This window comes from Diaporthe citri, assembly GCF_014595645.1.
Source record: "Diaporthe citri strain NFHF-8-4 chromosome Unknown scaffold_1, whole genome shotgun sequence".
NCBI classification, from domain to species: domain Eukaryota; kingdom Fungi; phylum Ascomycota; class Sordariomycetes; order Diaporthales; family Diaporthaceae; genus Diaporthe; species Diaporthe citri.
Window position 1 is genome coordinate 2,896,373 of NW_025064846.1, and position 18,113 is coordinate 2,914,485.

Below are 18,113 nucleotides of genomic sequence, written 5' to 3' on the forward strand. Positions count from 1 at the left end.
AGTCTTATATTCGTTGTTCTCCAATGAGCCAAAACCAACAGGCCAAGGCTTTGCATGTCTGCGAAAATGTTGTTAGCCAAGGAAGCTCTTCCGCTACCATATTAGTTCTCTGAGATACCCCTCAATCATCATCTCCTGCTAGGAGGTCCACGGTGTACAAAACAAACTCCAGAAACGCTTGCATCAGTAATCAGCCACCATGTCTTCTGCTGCTATACAAGCTCGCGAGCTGCTAGAAAATGCCTTCCCCGGCCGTATCACAACTCCAGACTCGAAGAAGAGCTTCGAAACTGAGCGAGAGAGACCATGGTCAGTCTCAATCCCCAGACTCTCAGCCCAGCATCGTTTACCATGCTCTAACTCGCCCCAAGGTCCCAGTCCTGCTGGCTCCCAGCCGCCGCTTACGTCGTTCTGAGCACCACCCGGGAGGTCGTCTCGGCCCTTGCCGTCGTAAGGAAGACGGGATGCAAATTTGCCATCCGCACGAGCGGGCACAACCCCAACGTTGGTTTCAGCAGCGTTGACGGGAGCGGTGTCGTCCTCGACCTGCGGGGACTCAAGGGCAGGACCCTGGGCGATAACAACGTCCTGCACGCTGGGGGCGGGTGTGTCTGGGGTGATATTTACCCCTTCCTGGAAGAGCACGGGCGATCCCCCATCGGAGGTCGCGAAACACAAGTTGGCCTCGGAGGATTCCTGACCGGTGGTAAGCTCGTACCCTATCATCATTGACCACAGTGTGTAGCTATTTCAGCGACATGGCTAATCCTATCATCACAGGCGGCTATCCGGCTTTCTCCAGCTTTTATGGTATCGGCCCAGATAGTGTGAAGGGCTGCGAGGTAGTAAGTATCATCAAGACGAAAGTTCATTGTAACACGTCGGTTTTGCAGATCCCTTGCTGATAGCAATATAGGTTGTTCTGGCGGATGGGTCCATCTTCGAGGCCAACGCTCACAACCACGCGGAGCTCTGGCGTGCTCTCAAGGGCGGCACTTCGAACTTTGGTAGGTGGAAAGGAAGCTTTAATTCTAAACGTGAGTCTGGCTAAAACATTTCGCAGCAATCGTCACGCGCTTCGACATTGAAGTACACCCTCTGATCAAGGCCAAGTTCATAATCAAGCTCTATGATCCATCTGATTTTGCCAACATCAACGCAGCGACTATTTCCGTGCAGGAGGCCATTGAGAAAGACCCCAAGCTCAACCTGTTCACCAATTGCAACAAGCAATTCGTGGCGGTCATCATGATTTATGCGGACTCCCCTGCGGGCTTTCCGAAGGCTTTTCAGCCCTTCGACAAGCTGAGTAGCCACCTGAACACAGTGGTCCCGCCCACGGACGGGACAGTCTTCACGGTCGTCAAGACCTTGTCTACGATGGGCCACGTTGCCCAGTCGTTGAGGTGAGTCTCTTTGCATTCATTGATAAACCCGAGGACGAGTGCCGTTCGTTGACAGATATGTTCACAGCCGAAAAATCGGCTGTGTCACCACTAAGATCTCGGTGGACCTCTATGACGAGGTGAACAAGTGCTGGCAGGAGGCAATCAAGAAGGTTCCGGAAGGAGGGACACTTCATTATACTGTCCAGCCTGTGGCCACGGCCGCTGTCCAAGCCGGCAAGGACCGAGGTGGCAACTCGATGGGGCTTAAGAAGGTGCCTCAATGCTGTATGCTTCCCCATTCCTCCCCTCCTGGTGTCGAGCATCAAACTGATGGAAGTTTCAGGGTGGGTCTTCACCGCAGAGTGGCCCCAAGATCTCCCAGGCGGCTCGGCCATCGAGCAGGCGCACGAGGAGCTGGTGCAGGGGCGGAGAAGATAGCCAAAGACAAGGACTTGCACTTGGACTTCATCTGTCCGAGCTTCGCGGGTGCCAAGCAGAATGTCCTCCGCGGCTTCGGGCAGAAGAACCTCCAAGACCTGAAGGAGGTCGCTGCAAAGTACGATCCGGAGGGTGTTTTTCAAAAACAACAGAGTGGTGGCTTCCTGCTCCGTGATGCTTGAGCCAGGGAAGTACACGGGATATTGCGTTCGCCACGTCGGCGTCGGATGCGCAAGGCTGAGTCGACGGGCATCGGACACGACCATGTAGGCGCAAAGTGAAGCGAACACCTGAGAATATTATTCCGCGAACTGGAAGCACAGCAGGTGGCCGATGCCTGGGAACAAATGCAATGAGAAGTAACTGTCAGAGAAGTTGTCTCGTATTATGTAGAGCCCGGATGGCAAGCCACAAAACTTGACCAGACGCGCTCATACTTTTTTGTCGTCAACACCAGTAAGGGAAAACTATTTACAGTGAATGGGGAGATATTCAAGCGATCTCGTAAACCTCAAACCCAACCAAATCCGGCGCCCACGTTTGAGCAGTTCCAGACGCGGTGAATATCACCTGGTTCGAGCCGCCAGCCTGGAACCCGTCAACGTAGACATACAAGCGCCCGGAGTCGTACCAGTCACCACCCGAGAGGGGGAAGGCGAAGCGCGTGCCGCTCGTGGCGGCCTTGTTGACCGCAATCGTCATGTTGCGGGTGTTGTCCCCGAGCTCCCACGCCGACGCCAGGGCGGCGTCGTAGTTGATAAAATCCACGCCCAGCAGCTTCCTCCCGGCGGACTTGGCGCTGACGTTGGCGAAGGTCACGGCGGCTGCGGCTTGACCTTGGCCGATGTTGCCGACCTTGCTGCCCGCGGGGAGGCATTGTCCCGAGGGGCAGGCCACAACAGCAGCGGCACCAGAGCGCGTTGAGCCTGTTGCAGCTGTGTAGTAGCCAGATGAAGCCTGGATGCCGGAGGTGGCGTTGGCGATGTTGGAGAGGACGATAAGGCGGAGCTCGTGCCCAGCAAGCGTGGTCGTGTACGAGCCGCTGAGGGTTCCGAGGTCTTTGGCCGCCCAGACATCCCGCCCCGTCGCGGAGGCGATCCCCAGGTCGGCGGGCAGGCTGACGGTGACGCTCTGGCTGGCGTTGTTCCAGTTGGCAAGGCCCAACACCTTGCGCGACCCCGAGAGCTCGCCCGCCCAGACGTCGTACTGCTCGTTGGTGTACCGGCGGACGAGCTGGGCCTGCTTGCCGAGGGAGTCCTGGTTGATAGCCAGGACCTCTGCGTTCTTGAGCAGGTCCAACGATGCTGCGGGTGCCAATTTGGTATCCATGGGGGCTCCGACGACGAGGGGCGACTTGTTGATCGCCCACATGCCGAAGTGAAATTTCTCCTCCTGGAGTGAGAGAGCCTTCAGGCCAACGATGAGCATATCCATGTCCGCGTACTTTCCAACTCCTGTGTGCTTGTAGTATGGCACAACCTGGTTCGTGATACGCCAGACGCTTCGCCATGCGTTGTAGATGTCATTGCTGATTCTCCACGAGTTTCCAAGCTCAGAAGCCCTTTCAGATTCAATGTTAGCAACTCTGGTCTCTGGGCTGTCTCGACATGTGCCGGCGTCCTCACCAAGTTCCGATGTCAGTTCCCACGCCCCACTGGCAGATTTGGTACACCATGGCACGAGACGTGGCTTCAAGAGCATCCTTCATGACACGAAATTTCGTTGGACTCTGCGTGACAGGATTGTCATAGTCTGCTGCCTCTGTTGTCGAGTTGGCGAAGCAGTTGTCATACCTATTTTGGAATTAGTGCTACTTCCCAATTCTTTGAGATAGCCAAGGGACTCACTTGAGAGAATCCGCACCCCAAGCAGCGAAAGACTTGGCATCCGTCGTCTCGTGGCCTAAGATGAGAAACCGACAGGCGTTAGATCAGTGTCAAATAAGTCAATACCCAACAATAACACACATCATATTGCACTCACCCAAGGAAGCGGGCTGGTCGGTCGATCCGCATTGAAAGATACCGCCGCCGGAATACACGCCAAACTTCAGACCAAGGCCATGGATGTATTCACCCAGCGCCGGGCCGCCACCTGGGAACAGGGTCGGGTTCCACACCAACTGGCCCGAGGAGTCCCGGTAGTTGGCATTCCAACCGCAGTCTACCGTCACGTAATTGTAGCCTGCTTTGTCGAATCCCAGGTTGACCAGGCCTTGAGCGTTGGTCTTGATGATGGTCTCGTTCGGGTAGCAATTGTAGTAGTTATACGAATTCCATCCCAACACCGGCGTGGAAGTACGCACGGTCGTAGAGGAGACAAGGGTGCTTGTCAGGAACAAGCCCAGGAGGATAGTTGACGGCATATTGACAGTTCAGATCGACAACTGGCACTGGGATCCGGGCGGTTGAGGTCGGGCGGATGCTGTCGTTCATCCCATCGCGCACACGATCATATATATATATGTGCGTGTTCTTATTCTGCAGGAAGCCGAATTGACATCACACGGCCCCATGTTGCTAGGCATGGTGCCATAGGAGGCTGTTCGTGTAGACTATTCCCGTCCCACGTCGTATTCTGCAGGTCACTTCCCCACAAAAAGTGTCCCCGGATTCGGGAGAAAAGGCCTTGATCCCCGCATGTTAGTGCAGGGGCATAAGCGCACCGATCACAGTCAATTGCGACGGCGAGTCGACAACCGCTAATAGTAACACCAGGGGCGGGCTGCCAGGACGCGTGCTTTGGGACAATTTGCCCGTCGTGACTCGTACATTGTTGCGACATCGTTGTGAACGTTCGTGTGGCCCACAACCACCCCCTCCCCCCTCCCCCAAATCGCCTAGGCTAAAGACACGAGGTTGTCGCTCCATCAGACAGCGAACTTCTGTGACGAGACTAGGCCGCAAGATCGCTTGGGAAACTCCAGCAAGCGCTCCAAATACGGGGTGTCGTGGTGATGGCGCTGGAGGAAGATGCAGATGGCCTGGCACTCGAGAACGGCCCTCTTGCAGGTCCACCATTGCTGATATGGGATCGTCTTGGCATACCAGTAGGAAATCAAAAGCAGTGCGCCAGGGTCCTTTTTGACCCATAGCTCCCTGAACTCCGGTGCCATCAGGTAGAGGAAGGTTGTGAACTTCAAGAGGTTGCTCTGGTTGTACTGGATGGGTATGAGCTGCGAGATGATATTCGCGGCGCGATAATAGGGGCTCGATTGCCAGACCAGCGGGTCTGTAAGCTCGAGAAAGTCCAGCAGCGGGCCTGGGAGGTTGTGGAAGCCCCCGTCCTTGAGCTGGTAGGGCGTGAAATTCGCATCTCCGCCCTCGATGTTGCACTTGACGAGCAGATTTCTGAAGCAACTCTCTGGCCTGGACGGGTCGCAAAAGTCCCATATATCATTCTTGCCCTGGCTGAGAGTCAACCAGTCCGGCTCTCCGGGGTCCAGGTCTTTCAATGGCCAGGCCGCTTCGGGTGACTTGGCTTCGATCTTACTCCATTCTATCGCCCCGATCAATGTTGATGTTATCCACTGAGGAGATGCAAGTCAGTACTTTCCAAGACTCAAAGTCTTAGCAGCAAATTGAGCACCTTCATGCCCGACCTATAACCAAATTGAACAAGTACAGACTATGGGACGACTTATGACTTACTATGGCGTCGCGCTCTGACGGGGTGACATCTCCGTTTAGCCTGTAATTGAAGAGAGCAGCTCCTTTGTAGTTGTGAAATAGCTCAGCCGCACCAGCCTTTTCTGGTACTGGCTTGAGGAGACGATCGTGAGAATATGTGAAGGCCAGCACGGCATGCATGAGAAACGGGTGCTGACTTTTGTCAGCTTCCGGAACAGGTAAGGAAAGGTTGAGGTTGGGATAGAGAATGAGAGACTGTGATGACAGAAGTCGGGACCGAACTTCAGAACATCATGTATATCCCAGATTCGTGGCTGGGGAAGGAAACGGTGTATAGAGATGGCCCCGAATTCTCAAGAAATCAGTATTCCGGCCCGTACTGGCCAGGTACACGATGAGGACGAAGCGAAACATGTGGCCATCATTTGACTTACAAGACAGGCAAGCCTTGGAGTCTCAGCTTGAAGGATCCATTTGGTAACATCCGTCCCAAGTGTCAGGATAGTCCTCTTGCTGAATCTATCGAGAACCTCTAGGTCCTGGGCATTGAGTTTATATGTTTGGTCACCTAGTAGTTTGCCAGTCGGAGAGTGGCGCAAATTGTGATTGATCAAGTCAAGCATAGTCTGGTTCATCGAGATGGGGGCCTTTGACGGTGCCTCGATGCAAGAGGTGCCCTCAAAGGAGAGAACCAGCTCTCCCACGCCTGTGCTTCCCGTGGCACCGTAGTTGCAGGAGACTCCGAAAGCCACGCATTTCTTGCACTTTGGTTTGGACTCGTCACACTGTAAACGAGCCGAGGTTAGCGCGATAGTGGTCCAGGAAGACCGATGGAAACCTGCCCTGCAATCCACACGCACCTTGACGCGCCTAATCTTGCAATTGCCGCATCCTGCTCTAGACTTGGTGTGGGCCTTGCGTTTCCGCTGATTCGTCTTAGACAAGTCTGGCGTTGCCAAAGTCGCTGCAGCAACCATGTTGGTGCGGGAATATGTGATGGAGCACACGGGTCGATATGCAATCGCCTGTCTACAGAGTGCAGGAGGTGGGTCGCCCAGATCTTGGGAGCCCAGACTTGTTCTTCTCCTGCTAGTAGCAGACACTCAGATCGAATGGACTCAGGAGTGGCGCCGCGGTCGCAGAGTATATGATGACCATCTGATGCTCAAAGGATAAATTTGATGAGATGTGAGGTCAAGTTCAGCACGCTCGTCATGAATACCATCGAAGGAGCTGAACTTAGGCCCAGCCCTTGAGCTCCGATTGGTCCATACAGCCCGTCTTACTCTTTGGGTACATTGTGCTAACCTCGTTTCGTATTCACCATCGCTCCTTCCTCACACGGGGATTCTGAGACCCATCAGCCCATTCCCAATTCAGTTGTTGTCTTGTTGATAGGGGAATTGCATTCTTTTCAACCGTAATCAGCCGTCATCTCCTACCTATAATACACGGTAACATATGGAAAGACCCCTGCATGTTCATCGCCATGATTATTGACTTGGCGGTAAAACAGCCAAAAGTCCTCAATACCATGTAGAAAGCCCCCATCTGCTGCAGCGGGCCTGAAATCACCAACAAGAAACCCGAACATGCGGCTCGCAGCTAAGTTATCTCGAACAAATCACCGCGCAAAAAGAACTATGCACTTATGCTTTGTAATGAAGCAATTAAGCAAATGATAGTTGATTGTTGGGTGTTGAGGAGAGAAATCTCCTCGTTATTAAATGCTTAGAAGGAGCCTATTTATAGGCTAGCGCTAGCATATGGGTATATAACCCTTATACCTTTTAATACACCCCTTATCATAAATATTATCATCCTAATGATAATAAGAAATGTTTTATTTTAATAGCTAAAAATATAGTTTAAATATTTCATTATAATTTATATTAAAACTATTATATAAATATTATTTAATGTTTATATATTCCGCTTACATTATTTTTAATTAATTATTTAAACGCCCTTCTTAATAGTATAAACTTTATACTTATTTTAATTTTAATTTCCTATAAGCCTTTTTAAGAATAAAGCAAGATAATGTTTTTATATAAATATTAATAAAATTGTTTTTAAATATAATGTAATAAACATTATATGTTTTTTTAATTTCTTTATGAATAAAGTGATAGTAAATAGTAATATGTTTTAATTAGGCGTTGATTTTATGATTTTAAATAAGGTTTAATGCTAGTTAATTATTAATATATAAAATAAGTAAATATTTAATATGCTTAATGCTTAAATTTTTTAGTGCTTAAATTGTTTAATAAAGATGTAATAATGTTAATAAATATGCTATATATTTTGCCTTATAAGTAAATTTTATAATAATAGATTGGCGTTTTAATGATTAAGCAATTAAGCTGTTATTAAGGAGTTATATATATTTGCTAAATGCTTTTAAATTGTTTGGATTGGTATTATAGAAAGTATTAATATATATATTAAGTATGGTGAATTGAAATAATAATGTTTGTTTTGAAAATTGCAAGGTATAATTTAATATATATTAAATGTATTAAAGCACTCCCTTTGTAATGTTTAAATGATGGATTGTGAGTTTTGTATTAAATGTTAAGAGCATTGCATATAAAAATATGAGATTAAGTTTTGTTTTAGTAATGAGAAAATTAATGGATTTAATAAGTAATTAATATATTATTGCATTTATTATAATGTTATTAGGTTTTTCTTATTATGGAAATAAATTTAAATTTATAAGAGTTTATCTTTAATTATAATTAAATATATTAAAGCGTTTTAAAATCTATTAAGCATATCCCTTTTAAGAGATATGAATTTTATTATTGATTTATATGATTTTTAATTTAAGTAAGTATTTATAAAGATTAAGATCCTTATATTTAAAATATTATATAAGCTTAATATAAAATTTGTTAACTTAAGAAGGACTTTTAATAATAAGAATATTGTTAATATAAATAATGATAATGATTTAGTTTTTAATGAAAACGTAAGGGTTAAATATTATTTTTATTAAATATTTAATTAATTTCTTTTTAAAAGTATTGAATTATTTATAGCTGGATTATTTAAGTTTATATAAGGCATTAAGAAGTTTTAAAATAACTTATTAATTATTAAATAATATTTAATATTTTTATAATAATTATATATAAATATTGTATTTTAAATAGCTATATAAGTATATTATTTTAATGTTAAATTACTAAAGTTATTAGCTTATTATAGCGGTAATAATAATGATTAGTTTTAAATTATTATAGCGCGCTATAGGGTTATAAGTATTATTATAATTTATATTGTGGATTTATATATATTTATAAGCAATAAGTTGAGCCTTATAGTGGATAAGCTTATTAAAAGCATTAAATTTCTTTGTATATACTTAGTAAGGATTAATAATATATTAGTTTATAGTAATAAGTACTTTAATTTATATACTTATATTTAAGAGTAATTTAAATTTTCTTTTAATAGCTTGTTATTAGGTATTTCTTTTATTACTTTTTATAACTTATATATATATATTAAGGATATTATTAATATTTGCTATATTAATAAGCAATACTTAAGTAAAGATTTAATTAAGGTAATTGGCATTAATTAATGCTAATTAAGCAAGATTTGGTATAAAGTTTATATTAATTAATATTAAGTTATTAAAATTTTTAAAATATTTTGTAATAATATTTATATTTTCTTTTGCTTTTTGCAAAGGCTAAATCCATTATTCTTAAAAATTATATAATTATATAGATTTTATAAGTTTAAGTAGTTTATTAATAGGTTTTATAAGTTTAAGCGGTTTATTTATAGGTTTATTTATAAGTTTTGCATTATTAATAGGTTTTATTAGCTAAAATATTAATAATACCTTTATCTTAAGTAATATGTTTTTATTTAGCTAGCTAATTATTTATATAATCTTTATTATTAAATTAAATTAAGTAATATAGCTTAATATTGCAATTATAATAACTTTTTAAAGTAATATAAATAAATAAAAGATGGTTTTACCTTTAACCTTAAATCTTATAAAGTATATCTTTTTAGCTTTATTTAATAATTTTATTCTTAGCTTGCAAGCCTTAATAAGGATATAAAGATATATAAGGCGAAAGTATAATTGAAAATATTTAATATTAAGCTTTTATTTATAAAGCGTTTTAAATAGCGTTATTTAGTATAATAAGGCTAAGTATGGTTTTTAATTCTATAAGTATGCTATATAGGAAATTGCTTTAAGCTATAAGAATAAGTAGTTTTTATTATGAATTATTATATAAGCGTTGATAATAATGGTATATATAAATTTTTTAGGTATGCTGTTTAATTTATAGTAATAAGGGGGTGATTTTTTATAAATGATTTCGTATTTTTAAAATATTGCAATAATTATTTTATTTATATATTTATCCTTATTATTTAAATTAAATGTTTTAACTTTTGCATTAAATTAAGTTTTAATTATATTTAAGAATCCTTTAATAATATTTAAGATGTTATTTTTTTAAGTAATAAAGTAAATTTAATAAAATTAAATATAGTTATTAATAAATAAAATGAAGTATTAAAAACCTTTTAATGATTTTATTAAGAATTTGCTTAATAAATTAAATTAAATATACTTAAATGGCTGCATAAATTATTGTTTTAGCAATAAATATAAGCGTTTCTTAATAAACTTTATAAGTTAATATAGTTTATAGTGAAAATCCGTTAGTTTATTTAACATAATGTTTTTATCTTTATATAAGCATTAAGTAATTAGTTTTAATAAATTGCTATAGCTAAAAGTTTTATGGAATTCGCTATATATTATAAATATTATAAAGTTGTTTTTTGCTGTTTGGATTTTAAAATTTCTATATTAAAACTTTGCTTATAATATCTTATAAGATTTATTGTTTTTTAGTAATAAAAAGATGTTATTTCTTTATATATTTAATTAAAACCTTTTTTAAATTATGGTTTAGCTAAATAAATAAGTATTCCTTAATATATAATTATATAAAATATTAATAAAGATGCTCTTAATAATTAATTCATTTAATAATTATAGGAAGATTTCCATAAAGCCAATGCCTTTTATAATAAGTTAATTATTACTTACAATAATAATTATATCTAAATATAATTATAAGGAGCTAAAGTCTTTTATACATTTTATTATATGCTTTAAAATATTAAAATTAAAAATCTATAATATTAAAGTACTTATAATTATTGGCAGCTTTGCCGTATATATTAAAATATTAATATATAGTATTATTATGTCTTCCTTATTATTATTAGAAATTTTAATAACTTTTTTATTTATAACTTAATTTATAGCAGCTTATTTTTTGCTTTTTTTCTATTCTTAATTAGTTTTATATTTAGTAAGCTTTGCATAATTAATATATAAATAGCTAATAAATGTAAAGTTTTATGCATGGCATTAAATGCATTCTTTATTACTTAATATAAAGTTAATATTTATTAATATAAACTTTATAGCCTTTTTTATACCTTTTAATATTAACCTTTTTTAAGTAAAGATAAAATAAACTTTAAATTATTTAACCTTTGTATAAAAAATAATGTTTATTATCTTAGGTTTAATTTTAAAAAATATTATAAGGTTTTAGCTACTTAAGTTATTAATAATATTATTTATAATATTTAATAGCGTTATTAAGAAGAAAGAGCCTTTAATTTTATTACTTTTAAAAAGTAACTTTATTAACCTTTTAATTAATTATTTTAATATTAAAGTTTTAATATAAAGTTTTATTTAAAGGTTTTAAAAAATATTTAAATGGCTTTATAAGTTAAAGCTATGTTTATATTATAAGTTTATTAATTAATAAAAGAGGTAAATAATTAAGTTATTAATATTATAATTAAATTAATTAATTAATGTTTTTTAAGCGTTAAAAGATTTTCTATATAATATAATAAATATTATAAGGCTTAAATATATTAAGCTTAAGAGCATAATAAAGGCTTAATTATTAAGCTTTTCTTATTTTATAAGGGCTGCACTTTTATTTAGTTATTCCTTAATACTTATAATATATTTATTAAGGCTGGTAAATTAAAAGCCGTGACTTTATGCTATTCTTTAATTTAGAAAGTTCTTTCCTTTTAAGTTTAACTTTAGGAGAAATAATAAGTTAAGCTTAAAGTTAAGTATATTTAATATTTTTTAAATAATATTTATATGTTTTTAGGCGTATTTTAAATAATATTTATATGTTTTTATTTATTTATAGTAATTAGCATTAATTAATATAGGTAAATAAATAAAAAGGAATAAATAGTTAAAATATTAAATAGGGTAAAAGTATTAAATTATTGTAAGTTATTATTGGCCGTAGTAATTATTATAGGATATAATAATAGTATATAGGTAAAGGCTAGCAATATTAAAATTTTAATAATTTAAGTATAAAAATAATTATAAAAATAAGGGTATTAATATTTCTTAACGTTTTAAGATATCTTAAGCAATGCTAGGCTTATAACTTAATAAAGCAATTAAGCAAATAATAGTTAATTATTAGGTATTAAGGAGAGAAATCTCCTCGTTATTAAACGCTTAAAAGGAGCCTATTTATAGGCTAGCGCTAGCGTATGGGCATACGACCCTCGCACCTTCCAACACTTTGAACATCTGCGTAGCCATATTTTTAATTATTCGCCAGGCACCATGATGAGCCCCCTTCACCACAGGCAACGCACTAGACTCCCCCTCTTTGCCGTCCAGGCTGTCCCTGGAACAGCAATTTGGTCGCCATCCCCGACCATCGTGGGGTTCCGTGAGCCATGTTCCATTTTCAATCAGTAATTTGCTGCCGATATAGGCGTGAGCATGAATTCCACGTGGAGCAGGCCAGCTCATCATAATTGCGTTCATCGCTGGGCTGTCCCCGTCAACCCAGAGGCCTATCCCTGTCCCTGTAATGGTCCTTCGTCATCGTCTCGAGGTCGAAGAGAGTGGAAGCATCCGTGGCAGGAACTGTTGAGTACTTCAGCGGCCAGGGTCACGGTATTTCACATCTAAATCCAAGCTCTCTGTTCGAGGGGACCGAAAGCCAAAGTTGTCTTGCATGACCATCGTGCGATAAATGGGCGACCACGATAGCTATGAGACAGCGGGGTTGTCTTGACTCGTCACCTTCCGAGCATGGCCTTCCATGACGATGGGAATCAGCGAGTGCGTTTGCGATGTGGGCTACAGTCCGACTGAATAACGAATCTTCTAGCACAGTGACTGGCCGAAACAGTCGAAGTGCGTGTATTAGACAACGCACCTATCAAATACCGCCGGCCTTGATCGTTGGGCTTGATGAGCCAAGATCGTCACAACTGGATGACGTGAACAATGTGGTCATGATGATCTAAATGGAAACTGTTGATTCGGAGCCTGTGCGTTCTAGGACATGACGTGATTAGTGGTGTCTTTTATTTACATCCGCCCTCTCGAGGATGTAGACACAAGCGCTTCCGGCGCTGAGTCGTGTGAGCATTTTCGCACATCAGCCGCAGGTTGGAACCAGCCAAAGGTCATGGTTGAGATTGGTAGAAAGCATTCGTTGTAAATATCTACATGTTTGTGCTATATCTTGATGCATATCTTATTGCGCCTCTTCAACGTGGGTATAACCAATCCCGTCTTCCTGAGGCCAACTTGTCCATGTAGTCCCTGCCCACTCCGCTGTAGCCAAATTGAGAACCGTAAAAGCCATGCAAGCGTAACCCAGAACTCCGAGAAGCCAATGCAAATTTGTGCGACTCAAGAAAATTCCGGCGACAACCACAATCTACCACCCGTGATGTCCGTGGTGGTGACCATGGTGTCCGGAGTGGTGTGACGGTGGCCCATGGTGCTGCTTTCCTCCAAGCAGCCCACCAAGGCCACCCATGGAGCCACCGTGGTTCGAGCTAGCAGGCAGAAGCCCCGCGAAAGAGCCGCCGTGTCCATGATGTCCGTGGTGTTGGGGAGGCGGCGCATGGTGATGCCCGTGACCGTGGTGGTGGCCGTGGCTGGGCTGTTTCTTGCCCTTGATCTTGTGCTCAATCGCATTGGCCACCGCGGCACCCGCGGCGCCTCCCAGGAGCGTCTTCAGCTTGCTCCCGTGGCTCATTTTGTGCCCGATGGCGCCACCAGCACCACCGCCGATTACCGTGGCCATCAGGCCCTTCTCGCCGTCCTGCGCTTGCCCTGGCTGGCGGTCATCGTATGATTGTGAAGGCCCCGATGCGTAGTGCTGCTGGGTGGGAGCAGCATAGCCCGAGTAGGGTGTGCCGTGAGATGATGCGTATTGCTGCTGTTGAGGTGCGGCGTAGTGGGAGTGTTGGTGTTGGTTGGAGTGACCACCGTAATATTCTGCTGCAGACATGGCGATATGTGATTGGATGTATGTAGTTTGATGATGTGTTTCGCTTGGTAGTGAAAATGCTTGGTCTGATGCAGTTCGAGTATGGGGACTGAGAATTAACCTACGTCTCACCTGGGGAAGGCCGTGTCTTTTTGTAGTTCTTGAAAATGTTCGTTCGCCTTCTAGGTTGGCTCCGAAACGGAGCTTCAGCTGCAGTGACCGAGGCTTATGGAGGCGAAGTACAAGGAGGCTCGTTGCTGCGCATTACGAATCAACGCGGCTTGTTGTGGTTCCTGGGCGTCGAGCCAGCTGGTCGCCCTTCGCTGCCCAAGGGTGGCTGTGGCCAAAAAGGTTATCTCGCTCGCACGCTCCCGGAGGATTGGGTCAGGCAACGTCACTACTGCGCCCCCTGCACGTGGGGTCTCCGCATGATGGTCTATCCCTGTTCCCACTCTCAGACCCATTCGGACGGTCCGAGCTTGTGTCTCCCAGCTGTCGCCAGCTGGCGGTAACGTTCGAGATGTGGCAATCTCAACAGCTCCCGACATTGTGACTGAACAAATGATGTGCAAGAAACATGATTGCTATCTTGTTTCATTCTAGCCATACTACTTTCCTGTCTCACTTCTCATGCCTTCCCGTTGCGACAGATTCTTCTCAACTGTGACACCAAGCATTTATGCAGCTGTCAGCAAATAAGTAATTGATTTGTGTAACAGTGAACATTTGACATGCCACTGCAGGAGCTTCAATGAATTTGACTCGCTTACAAGCCTCAATGTAAGTAGCAGACATCTGCGCATGCTCGAGAGAGCCGTTTTCACCAAATGTGAGTAAAGCACTGAGCAAAAGTTGCATACAAGGAGTTTCGGTCGTTGTTTTGATTCATGAGAATGTATAGATCGACCTATATGAATAAAGTCTATGGTTCTAAGGTCACATTATTTCCCACCGATACCCTCTATATTAGACGCCCCAATCCCGACCTGAGACGATAGTCCTTTTCCCCACCAAAACCCACACAAGCAACAGACATGTTAAGGAAATTAAGTTTAGTCCAGAGTAAGATACTCTTAAGCGAAGAAGCCGGCGTCGAATCCAGCCTCGATGTTCTCCTCGAAGTGGGCATCGATGAAAGGAACGGTGACACCCTCGCCAAAGTCGGCGGTGGAGATGGCGCGCTGGGCAGCGTCGGTGAAGGCGTTCCACTGGACGATGGGCTGCTGGCCGCCGGCCTTATCGGTGGAGGAGACGACGTGGAGCTTGGGGTCCTCGCTGAGGCGGTCGTACTGGACGTACAGGTGGGTGTTGTCCTGGAAGACGGGGGCGTCATCGCTGCCGGGCTTGAGCTTGGTGTAGGTGCCGTTGGCGGCGGCGCTGTAAGCGACGCCGACCGGGGGGTTGTGGGCGAAGTCATCGTCGTCGTTGTTGAAGTAGATGATGACGTTCTGGAAGTCGTGGCGGTGGCCCTCTGAGGGGAGCAGGTCCTTGTTCTGGTTCTTGGGGAAGTACCAGGAGTACATGATGCTCCAGTGGCCGTTCTTCAACCAGCCGGAGCGGGCGTAGACCTGGCCGGTGCCGTAGTCGCAGTCGCCCTCCTTGGATCCGGTGGGCTTGAGGCCGGAGCTGGATTTTTAGTAGTTAGCAATGCTGTTGCTTCCTGGGTTGAGTTCCGGAGGAGCTACTTACCCAAGCTTGCCGTCCTCAGTGACGACGGGGAAAGGGACACAGCCGGAGGCGACCTTGAGGTAAGGCTGGTAGTCGACGACTACCTGGCCAGCCCAGCCGTCGGCCAGGGTGGTGTTCCAGGAGGCGACCTCGGAAGCATCGACCCAGGCGATATCGCGGCCCTGGAGAGGAGCAGCGGTGACAGCGCCAGCAATGGCGAGCATGGACATGAGAGTGGACTGCATTTTGAATGAGTGTGGTTGATGATTAATATATCAAGAATGAGTGTTGTAGTTTTGAAAACGAGAGAAACCGTTAAGGAAAGACTGAAGGATGCAAAGGAGAGCGAGTTGTTGAGTGATGGTGGTGATGAGATGGAAGTTCAAATCCAGATGGGAGGGAAACATGATGGTTATTTATGTTGAATTCGAAGTCTTCGCGTTCACGTATCTTGGTGGTTCAGAGTCTACATCACCAGCCTTACTCGTTGTTTTCCCCTGCCAGTGCTTCTGACCACATCCTCGCCATGCATATCCACAGAGTCGAAAATAGCAGTGCAATCTCATCGACCGTGGACACCGTTTGATGTCGAAGAGGCTCAAAAACTTAAGGAGTTCTTGGTGAACTGTCCAGATGCGGACTGTTCGTCCCAACTGTCACCGTTTTCCAGGATCCACACCGACAAGATCGATCACCGATCATCCCTGTGCTGCTGAGTGTTTTCTCGAAATCCTCTCCTTCCCCCTCAGAGCTACCGATTCTATTTCGAAAAATTGTGTGGGGGTCTCTCCGTCTGTGATCCTCAATAGTGAAAGGGGCATCCACAGGGCTGACGTGCTCAGGTGCTGCGCTCGGAGCCGACTCCTTCTACCATCGACTCAGCAGGCGTCGATGGCAATTTCGCTTCAGAGTCTTAAAGTAAAGAATAGGGTCCGGCGATGCGGCTTCCCCAGAAAAAACTTCCCCAGAAAAACTCAACTCGAAGGCTCGCTTCCGTGGATCAATGGAGCTCTTCCGTGCCGCTTATGCGAGTCAGCGAGCCCTATGAGGTCGTCCCAAAATATCTTCAAACTTGCACTGCCAAGCCCCAGCACCCCAGGGGTCCGGTGCCGAGATTTGCCGCCCAATCCCGACAGCTATCTGTCGAGAAATCATAAGAACTTTGGGGGCCATTGTTGCTTGTATGGACATTCGAGATCAAGGAATACGGTATGCCTTGCCCAAGTGACCCAGTGTGCCTTGGGCATCCACTGCTGGTAGACAAGTGCACATATAACTTGCGCGGAGCAATCCTTTGTACGGTAATGATTTTCTACGGAGAATTATTCACACCTGATTCCCTTGACTCAATTTGCGCAGTCCTCGTCAGCAACAGTGAAGACACATTCTCCCTTGGCATTCTGTGGTCGCATAGTGGATGCCATGATTCGCCGGAACGTGGGTCTTGCGAAGAGTCAGACAGAACATGAGAGTTCTGCCAAAATAACTAGTGTGTTGTCAATGATGGTAGACAGACTAGGTAGGTGATGTGTTCGGATGTGTCCGGATGATCCTCCCGCTCCCGATGGTGGGTAAGGACTCTTCCGCGAGGAAGATCATTTCCTATGCTCATGCCTTGCCAACTGGGAACGGTAAGTGGCGGTGCACCCGGTCGGTGATTTGGAGCAGGTCAGGCTCGTTCTGCTCATCCACAATGCCGTGCCGGACGAGGAAGCCCAGCCATACAATCGCTGCATCGTCCGCCATTTCTCCGGCCATGACCGCATCCTTCATCTCATGCGCGTCCATTCGGAGAAACTCGCTGACCTCTCCGTCATGCGGTCTAGGCAGAATGTCATGTGGCAGCTCCAGCTCAAAAGTGTACAGGACTCGCGGCCTCATGTGATCTCCCTCGGCTGCGGAACAGTGGTTGAAATAACTCAGGGTGTCCGTTGCCACGATGTTCTCAGACACAAATGCCCGGCTCAGAGCTGCCTCCTCCTCAGCCTCAGCCAGTATGGTCTGCAGTGGAGTGTCTCCGTTGGCTATGCCACCAGCAACAGTATTGTCGAGCTTTCCAGCATCATATTTCTTGTTGAATGCTCGGCGTGGGACCCAGAGCTTCATCTGGCGGCCCTTCTCAGATGTCTCCCATGTATGGCATGTCATGTGGGCCCCCCTAGTCAGAAGCCCAAAGAGCTGGGCGGCGTTGCGGTCGATCTCGATTCGAGTATGCGGGCCTGGGATCTGGCAGAAGTCGCCTTTGTGGTGCAACTGGCGGAATCCCGGGACATCTCCGTCGTCAAGCAGCTCCATGATCAAAGCGTGTAGGGACTTGCTTCCATCAGAGTCAGCACCTTGGGGCTGAGCCGTGCCGTGCTTGGCGTCAAGAAAGATGGATTGGCTTCCCCGGTGGATAGTGAACCGGGGATGACGGTTCCAGTGGATCATTTGAACCAGCCAATCTGCAATGTAGCCCACAGGGATCTGCGAGTCCTCAGTGCCCTCTTGTATGGAAAAGGTCCAGTAAGAACTGAAGAATTCAGTGACCGTTTCCAGGTTTTCTTGGTTGGCGTGCGGGACATTGTCGAGTTTGTTGACAATGTTAAGCCAGGATGACTGACTTCCAACAGGCTTGTTCAAAGCCATTGCAG

At 43.9% G+C, this 18,113-nt stretch overlaps 6 protein-coding genes across 6 annotated transcripts; 1 reads left to right on the forward strand and 5 right to left on the reverse strand.

Moving 5' to 3' along the window:
• Positions 1–199: 199 nt before the first annotated feature.
• INS49_000757 (uncharacterized protein) lies at positions 200–2,008 on the forward strand (the record flags this gene model as incomplete). Its single annotated transcript, XM_043161593.1, has 7 exons — positions 200–309; positions 372–706; positions 781–845; positions 917–1,007; positions 1,064–1,406; positions 1,474–1,634; positions 1,812–2,008. The coding sequence occupies 7 exons, from the start codon at positions 200–202 to the stop codon at positions 2,006–2,008; spliced, it is 1,302 nt and encodes a 433-aa protein (XP_043030099.1).
• Positions 2,009–2,318: 310 nt separating this feature from the next.
• INS49_000758 (uncharacterized protein) lies at positions 2,319–4,191 on the reverse strand (the record flags this gene model as incomplete). Its single annotated transcript, XM_043161594.1, has 4 exons — positions 2,319–3,387; positions 3,452–3,619; positions 3,674–3,728; positions 3,810–4,191. 4 exons carry the CDS (start codon positions 4,189–4,191, stop codon positions 2,319–2,321), a joined length of 1,674 nt encoding a protein of 557 aa, XP_043030100.1.
• Positions 4,192–4,695: 504 nt separating this feature from the next.
• Positions 4,696–6,432, reverse strand: INS49_000759 (uncharacterized protein; the record flags this gene model as incomplete). Its single annotated transcript, XM_043161595.1, has 4 exons — positions 4,696–5,355; positions 5,477–5,647; positions 5,890–6,240; positions 6,316–6,432. The coding sequence occupies 4 exons, from the start codon at positions 6,430–6,432 to the stop codon at positions 4,696–4,698; spliced, it is 1,299 nt and encodes a 432-aa protein (XP_043030101.1).
• Positions 6,433–13,254: 6,822 nt separating this feature from the next.
• INS49_000760 (uncharacterized protein) lies at positions 13,255–13,833 on the reverse strand (the record flags this gene model as incomplete). The annotated part of the gene is made up of 1 exon (XM_043161596.1): positions 13,255–13,833. The coding sequence occupies one exon, from the start codon at positions 13,831–13,833 to the stop codon at positions 13,255–13,257; it is 579 nt and encodes a 192-aa protein (XP_043030102.1).
• Positions 13,834–14,885: 1,052 nt separating this feature from the next.
• Positions 14,886–15,725, reverse strand: INS49_000761 (uncharacterized protein; the record flags this gene model as incomplete). Its single annotated transcript, XM_043161597.1, has 2 exons — positions 14,886–15,438; positions 15,502–15,725. The coding sequence occupies 2 exons, from the start codon at positions 15,723–15,725 to the stop codon at positions 14,886–14,888; spliced, it is 777 nt and encodes a 258-aa protein (XP_043030103.1).
• Positions 15,726–17,088: 1,363 nt separating this feature from the next.
• INS49_000762 (uncharacterized protein) lies at positions 17,089–18,108 on the reverse strand (the record flags this gene model as incomplete). The annotated part of the gene is made up of 1 exon (XM_043161598.1): positions 17,089–18,108. The coding sequence occupies one exon, from the start codon at positions 18,106–18,108 to the stop codon at positions 17,089–17,091; it is 1,020 nt and encodes a 339-aa protein (XP_043030104.1).
• Positions 18,109–18,113: the final 5 nt, after the last annotated feature.